The following is an 8,337-nucleotide window of genomic DNA, read 5'->3' on the forward strand; positions in this document are numbered from 1 at the left end:
TGTAATGCCAAGCGTCACAGCGTCACGCGTCACGCGCAACATGTGACCCCTGTAGGATATGCCCAAAAGGAGTTATTTTAACAGGCTTCAGAAGCTGACCTATTAGTAGCAACTGATAATCTGAAAATTGACATTTAGACAAATTGTTAGAATTGATAGGAGATCGTACACGCGTTTGTGCTTGTTTGTTTTGATTTGTTTGTAATTCTTTTCTACAGTTTTGTACCTATGTATAGTGCAAGTGTAAAAGTAAAGTTTAGTAATTAGTTAATGCAATTGTTTAATCCAATTGCGAAACATGGACAGTGGGCGCGGCGGAAAAGAAAAGGTTAGAAGCGTTCGAAATGTGGTGTTATAGGCGGATGATGAGGATATCGTGGGTAGAAAAGGTTATAAATGAAGAGGTATTAGAAAGAATAGGAGAACAGAGAACTCTATGCAAGTCAATCAAAAATAGGCGAGATAGGTTGGTAGGACACCTTCTTAGGCATGAAGGTCTAGTCAGAAACATATTAGAGGCAGAAACAGGAGTTAGGAGGGGTAGAGGGAGACCTAGATTAGATTACTGTTCGCAAATAGTTAAGGATGTGGGTTGTTCTAGTTTTAGGGAAATGCGAAGTTTAGCTCAGGATAGGAAAGAGTGGAGGTACGTGTCCAACCAGTCTTAGGACTGGCGACCTTATGATGATGAATTTACAATCTAAGGGATGTTTCACTTCTTACGCGTGTACACTAATACACGCTCGTCCCCTTTTTGTTATTTTTATTTCTTATTTAATGCAAATAGGCAAAATGAAGGAAATATTTACATTTTGTTATGAGATTATCGGATCATTTACGAAAGATGTTCATTTTGTAATGGTACAGTGCGCGTGGCTTATTTTCTTGGAATTGTACGCTGTATTTTATAGATGACCTTCACGCTGTTTACATATATTCATATATACTGAAGAGGTGAGGAAGAAAAGTCATAATAACATAATTCTTGTACTTCCTAATGAACACCTGTTACTTATATTCACAGTTAAAGTGCATGTGTATCGCAACACTAATAAATTGGACTATAAGTTCCCAAAGAATGCTATTTACCAGGACCTTCGTTGCTCTTGCATCTCGTCCATCGCTAATCGTAAGTTATACGTAATACTTGTGCGTTTGTTGCAGATACTGTTCGCCGTTAATAATTGTTCCGCGCAAAACGCATTATAACTTTGTAGCATGATTCATTTCGGTACAGCAGTTTTCAATAAATTACAGGTAATGTGAACAGGATGCCTTTACTATTTCACAAAGTACACGGAGGAAGTTTATAAATGTCAGCAATTAGATAGCGTTACGCGTCAATACTCTTACTAAGCTTTTAAACGTACACTTCTTCGTTTTATATTCGACGATCTTATTTGATAATTTAGCGCAATAAAAATTACTTCCACACTATTACCTTGCTGCATATTATCTGATTACCGACATTATTTATTACGATTATGTAGGCATTACACTTCTAATAAAAATATATCTACTCCCAATGTTGATATAACATCGGTTTATTTTAGAATTCTCATAGTCATTTTCAAAAATTCCTAGTGGTTTGCAAGGGAGGAAAAAGCAGATATAGATATAGAGATATGAAAGATTAGAAGAAGTGGTTGATTTTAGGTATCTAGGAGGTCAGATAAGTCAGGACGGAAGGAGTAGTAGGGATATAAAGCAGAGGATAGCGCAAGATTGAGTCGACTTCAATAAAAAAAAGTCATTTCTATGCTCGCGAACGGTTAATTTAGAAATTCGAAAAAGGTTATTAAAGGTGTATGTTTGGAGCACGGCGTTGTACGGGTGCTAAACAAGGACAATAGGCGCTGCGGAAAAGAAAAGGTTAGAAGCTTTCGAAATGTGGTGTTACAGGCGAATGATGAGGATACCGTAGATAGAGAAGATTAGAATTGAAGAGGTATTAGAAAGAATAGGAGAACACAGAACATAATGGAAGTCAATAAGAAACAAGCGAGATCGATTAGTAGGACACCAGTCATGCAGGTTTAGTCAGAGACATATTAGAGCCAGAAACGGGAGTTAGGAGGGGTAGAGGTAGACCTAGATTAGATTATTATTTGGCAAATAGTTAAGGATGTGGCTTGTTTTAGAGAAATGCGCAGATTATCTCAGGATAGGAAAGAGTGGAAGTACGTGTCCAACCAGTCTTAGGACTGACTACCTTATCATGATGATGACATCGTCTCTGTTGTTTACGCTACTTTTAATTTTTCATCGCAATTGATGAAATCTGTTTTAATACTGTTTCAATACACTTTCATAAGCACTTACGTATGAGTTTTTCAGTACGAATGGAAAACGAAACGACAAAATCCTCTAGTAATCAATTGTGTTCGTTTAGCCCTTTTATTGTTTCAATGCCAAAAGTAAATACATAAGCAGGTGTGGAACTTGGCATTGTACAGAGGTAGATTTAGTAACCGCTGGTAAATCTGAATGTATGCTTCTGATTGCAAATGTTAAGTTTAGCGCTTGATGAGATAAGGAAGGAGCACTTTGTGGATGGAAAGGAATCGTTCAAAATCTAATGGAAAAAAAGAAAATTAGTGAAACCAGCATTTTCCGAAGATTTGGACAGTCCGGTATGAAAAACACCTTTGATAGGTTTAAGGACGAAAAAGAGGTTCCGCAAGGATGATACGCAGGACAATTGGTGTGCAAAAGGTTGGAGCCTGTGCTTTTTCCACTGCATACCACGATCCCGCGATACCAACCGACGGTGGTGTGCGTGGTTGCGCATGCGAGAGTCGCGACCAGGTAAGAGCGGGACCGCGGGACCTGAGCGTTCGCATCGCTTCAGTCATGGGGCTCGTCTAGGTGCAGTGAGTGCGCGGTCATGCACGCCGTGCTCGTGCCAGTCTACCTCCTCCTCGTCACCCCCATCACTGGATCCTGGTGGTGAGTGCGTAACTGTATACCTATTTACTAACCTAACACTCTTCTCTTATCTTGCGCCGCCGCTCACGGTGATAGGGACTGTGACTACCGTTTGTTTCCGGAGCCCCGTACTAAACCGATCTGACCCGGCACTCCGGAAAGGCCGGTGGTGAAGTACGTCGAGTTTCCGGAGGTCTTTGAATGTGTGAGCGTGTCATTCTATCTAGGACTTTGACATGAAACACTCGTCTTAAGTTGCGTTTTCCACTTTTTCTTTTGGGTTTTCCGCTATCGCGTCAGTTACATTATATTGCAGATTTTACAAGTTTTCTGATTGTCTTGAAAAAAATTAACTACATTTTTCTTCATTATTTAAAATTTGTATAAATGTTCACAAATTATAATGATGTTTTTCTAAGAATTGTGTAACTTTTATGTGATATTCAGAATAAATAAAAACTGTTTGTATTTATGTCTAGAAGTTTTTATAAATGAATTACAGTGGTTAATTTTGAGAAACTTTTTTTTTAAATTAAATTTAAATCATAAAAACATCTCTAAAAGAGAAACGTGTAATTAAATTCGAATTTTCACTTTATGTTTATATTATAACAGATTTATTTCAGATAGATTTTTTGATTTTTGTCTTAAAACATTTAGATTTTGATTTTGCATAATAGAGTATTTTTCTACTTGAAATGATCATTGCTGTTAATAAACAATTTTGTAACTTAAACTGTGTTTATATTTGTGATTAATTATCTGTTATAATAAAAAGGAGATATAGTCAACGAATTAGATCTGCTAGTTTTCATGGAAATTACAGGGACTCTTGAGTTACATCTTGATCCTATCAGAACACATATATATTACTTCTCTTAACTAAAGTATATTTTGTCTGAGAAAAGTACTTGTTTACATTTTCTAACATATTCTTCAGTTTTGTTTGAATTTGGAAGCCCGCAGAGGTTGCAACTGTTACTTATCAGAGATAACGGTAGTTAAACAAGATGTAGATTATTATGAAAAGATTGCTTCCTAAATTAACAAAAAGTAAGAGAATTAGATGTGTGTTTACAGCAGATTAACGGTAGAAACTAGTCCGGACTACTGCAACTATCTGCTGGGGATGATCATAAAATTTAATCGCTCATTCAAATTAATGGCGCACATCCGGAAAACGAGATATAGTTTTTATTTCTTCTATTTCTTTTAAATTTCATTTATGTACTACTAACGACCGAATTTTATTAAGTATATCTTTTCAATACATTTATTACATTTAACATTTCTTCTTTTACCATATATCCGTCGGTAGGCTACTGAAACAACTTCCTATTAATGTCATTTGAAGAGGATTTGGTATCAATAATAAAATTAATAACATAAATAGTAAATTAACGAAATTTTGCAAATAATCATAACTACTTTATAAAAATGGCTAATTAGTTGATTTTCATCTGAAGCCATTAATTACTTTCTAAACTTGTTAGCTCACTTAAGATTAATAATTACAGCGTAAACTTTATAATGAAACTAACGCTAAAAGTAACGAAGATTGTCGTTCATTTAGAAAATTTTCGTTTTGTACAGTAAGTATAAATGTTGCGACGTTTCTTTCACCTTCCTTCTTGAATCGCACGTACTAATGCAATCTTTAATTTCCACACACAAAGTTTTCCTTTTAGTCATGGGTAATAGTCATGTTCAAATCAGTCGTCTTGTAGATACGTTACAGAGAATGACCGATTCGTTATGCTCAAATAGGCAATACGTACCTAGGTATAAGACAAATCGAATAAGCTCAAGTAACGTCTACGCTGTAGGGAGTTTTTGTTATAAAAAGATTCGCTATGGAGAGTTTATATTTTACTTTTAAATTGGTATGTTCAACACTGACAAATGATACATAATTAATTGCTTGATGTAAAGAAAAACAAAAAAGTGGATTCGTTTTTGTTTTGCACTTAATTTAACCGCACTTTAGTTTACAAGAACTAATAATGAGGATAAACGTAATTACTCTCTGTTTGCCCAATAACTGTCACGGTGCGGTTACTAACTTACTTACGTAAAATAGGTTAAACTTTAAGGCATTAGCGCCATGGCACAACATAGCGTTTTTTAGTGTTTAACACAAAAACTAATTAAGTACATGAACTTGGAGAACAAATATCTATTCTATAAAAATAAAATCGAATGATGCTTGTTGGTAAGTGCATTAGTTTGCATTACGGCTGGACCGATTTGGCTAATTTTTTCATTACGTGTAACGATTTCGAGGAATGAAAAATTGTAAAAATTGCTCGGAAAATTGGAAAACTTGGGAGAACAAAGTGCTCCTTTATATACTTAGGATTTTTGATGAACTTTAGAATTGAACCTCGCTGAATGACAAGAGTTAACTATTTAAACAACATTTTTTTCAAACAAAAAGGCTTTTTCTAATGATATAGTTGCTTATGCAAGAATTATAATGCATTTTATTTTATTTTTAAGTTAAGTCACGATATGCACTATGTAGATTTGAAGACAAACTATTTTGGTAACATTTACGTTAAATTTCTAATTTTTATTTATGTAGTTCTTTAAATAAAAGTTAAAAAATGCACATAGACATTAATCGCATGCTAAATATTTGTAAAATAATTTCACTTTTTTGTTAAATTTTGCAATTATTAGTCTGAATCCCATACGGGGGCACATAATTGAACTAATGATAACCTCATTATCGCTAAATTAGTATTTAATTGCAAAGTAGTAGGTGTCGTTGATTAGAATACCATTACGAACTGTAATACGTATTCTAATTACACAAAAGCGTTTAAAAGTTGACGAGGTCCGTCGTTATGTTGTTTGTCTTCAGTCCTAAAATGAATAGTCATACATACACATATATAGTTCCTTAATCAGTTATTAAGTCTCTCGTACTTTATATTCAAGTTGAACACGCAAGGGTTGAGGATAACTGGGACATGAGGATGACAACGAACTGTAGCCGTTAACTCAGCTGGCAAAAAACAACTAATTTAGAAACAAAAAGGAAATAATTATGGATTATTTGCCACATATTTAAATTATGTTGATTACGTCGCTAGAGAAATATTTATAAATAATACAATACTTGCGTGCGATATAACCCTCAAATACTCCACCTCCTTCCTTCCATTTGACAAAAGTGACTTTATCTATAAAAACCTTTGTAAATCACTAAAATAATATCACTTATACATATTTTGTATATGTCGCAGCTAAAGTAAGAAGTCTGGCATTTTCTAATAAGACAGGGTAGCAAAGAAAATATCTATCTGAATGTTTTAGACGAATGCATTACAATGAATGGTGTGCTCTTGAAATGAAACCGATTCGTTTTCAGTGTTCTGGGAAACTAATAAAAGGCTATTAAAAACAAATCGTATTGTATAAAAGTTAAATTAAAATATAATAGAAATATTTTTAAGTAGAATATAGTAGAGAAACAATTTTAACTTTTCCCATACAAGTACAGGCTCAAATTTAATAACTTAATTACATCCATATCATATTCAAACGTAATTTTCCGGCTTGGTGATTGCCACAATAACATTGTGACAGACCACGTAATGAAAGATATTTTGTGTCCATAGTTTTCACGATGAATTCCTTTTCGAAATTACCAATTACGTATTTAGATTAATGATTGCGCTTTAGTGGATGCAGACGAGGGCGCGAATTATAATGACATTAACTTGTGGATGCTGATAAGGGTGAGAATAATTGAAATTCTAAATTTGCGAATGCGGATGAGAACGAGGATATGGATGCGGATGAAGCTAAGGATATGGATGAGGATGGGGAGACGGATGTGGATGCGGACGTTATTTTTTTTTCTCTGAAAATACTTGTTAGTGTTATTTAACCCTTTTAGTTTCAAACATTTTTATCATTCAGTCCGTTTTCAAATATTTGTGGGGCTTTAAAATTGAAATTAACGACATAAAAGCTCACTTTTCCAGCATAGCAGTTATTTTTTATTGGTTATTGTTAGGAAATATCGCAGCTCACAGCTCGGACTAATAATGTTAACCAGTTTTCAACGTATTATTTCTTATTGTGGCACTGTAGTACAAAAAAAATATCCGCTAAATATCCTCATCAGAATGTATATGGATTTTAAACAATTTAACTATGTGGATATGGACGAAGATGCGGATTGTCAGAAGTTGTGGATGCGGATTTGGATGCGGTTGCTATATCCGTTACAATCCGATTCTTTAATAGAACTTATAGCTAATTACTTCACAATTGATTTCGTACATTAGGTCAATGAAATTTATAGATGAGCTTGAAAAAGTATCTTACAACATTAGTTCCGTTTAGTTTTAAAAATCTCAGGTTGTTTCATATTCCGCAAAATAAAATTTACTAACTTTGGAGCACAATTTTTATTACCTAAAAAACACAACTTTTGTATATCATCTCGTCATTTTTGTGTTCTCATACTGTGATAATTTTCTTTAATATAAAAAAAACATTCATTGTAATTCAATGTAAGTGAAAACGATTTAGTTCACATTAAATGACAATAGCAAATATGTAATGGTAAAACTTCCAGCCTTGATTTATTATAAGCGATCAGTCGATCAATTATTATTATTTGTACGATAGAAAACCTTTTCGTCATAACGCTATTGAATGGGTAACTAACTATTATTACTATGGCGAACTTAACGCCAATAAATAACAATAAAAAAGGGCATTGATCTTTTACGTTACGTCAGATCCAATAAGATAGAAAATTTGCTAATTAAGATTTAATATCGTATCTCATAAAATAAAGCCTTTCAATGTCAACCAAGTTTACACAACTGATTTTGAAAGAAGCAATTACCATTTTAATTAATTTGCATACTAACAAAATTAAATATGTACAGGCAAACCAGTTAACAAACATATACATGTAGGTACCTATATGATGCAGTGTATGTGTTGAAAAAAGTGGATTAATTAGAAGACTTAATTCTAATTAAAAAGATGTTGATAATTAATATTTAAATTAAGAAAATTCCAATTGCTTTTTAAATGCGTGTTTAGACAAAGCGAACAAACGGTTTATCGCGACTCGCTCTCATACCTTCAGTCACTTGTTGAAAGTCTCTGAAAATATGACTGTGGACGTTTAATTTCAGTTGACTTGTATCACTTTTCTAACTAAATGAAAATTAGTATTCACACAATTTTCATATTCTTTCTTATATGAAAATAAAGGGGAACTACAATCAAATTCAGTTTACGTACTAACCCTTTTTGAGACATTATAGGAAACAGTGGTAGTGCAATACTGAAATAATATATATTAATTTTCTTCTTGTTTATTGAACTATTCGCTTTTAATTTGTTCTATCAACTATTGAGTCACCTTAAGATTTT

At 33.5% G+C, this 8,337-nt stretch overlaps 1 protein-coding gene across 1 annotated transcript in view; it reads left to right on the forward strand.

The window, feature by feature from the left end:
- The first annotated feature begins 2,841 nt into the window (after positions 1–2,841).
- The window catches only part of LOC108739210 (protein Wnt-6), a 56,757-nt gene continuing 51,261 nt past the window's right edge, over positions 2,842–8,337 (forward strand). Inside the window, exon 1 of the mRNA XM_018473003.1 lies at positions 2,842–2,949. Coding sequence (XP_018328505.1) covers positions 2,888–2,949 — 62 coding nt within the window. The 5' untranslated portion in view covers positions 2,842–2,887. The remainder of the gene's footprint in view (positions 2,950–8,337) is intronic.

The sequence above is a fragment of the Agrilus planipennis genome, unplaced genomic scaffold (assembly GCF_000699045.2).
Source record: "Agrilus planipennis isolate EAB-ADULT unplaced genomic scaffold, Apla_2.0 scaffold174, whole genome shotgun sequence".
NCBI lineage: Eukaryota > Metazoa > Arthropoda > Insecta > Coleoptera > Buprestidae > Agrilus > Agrilus planipennis.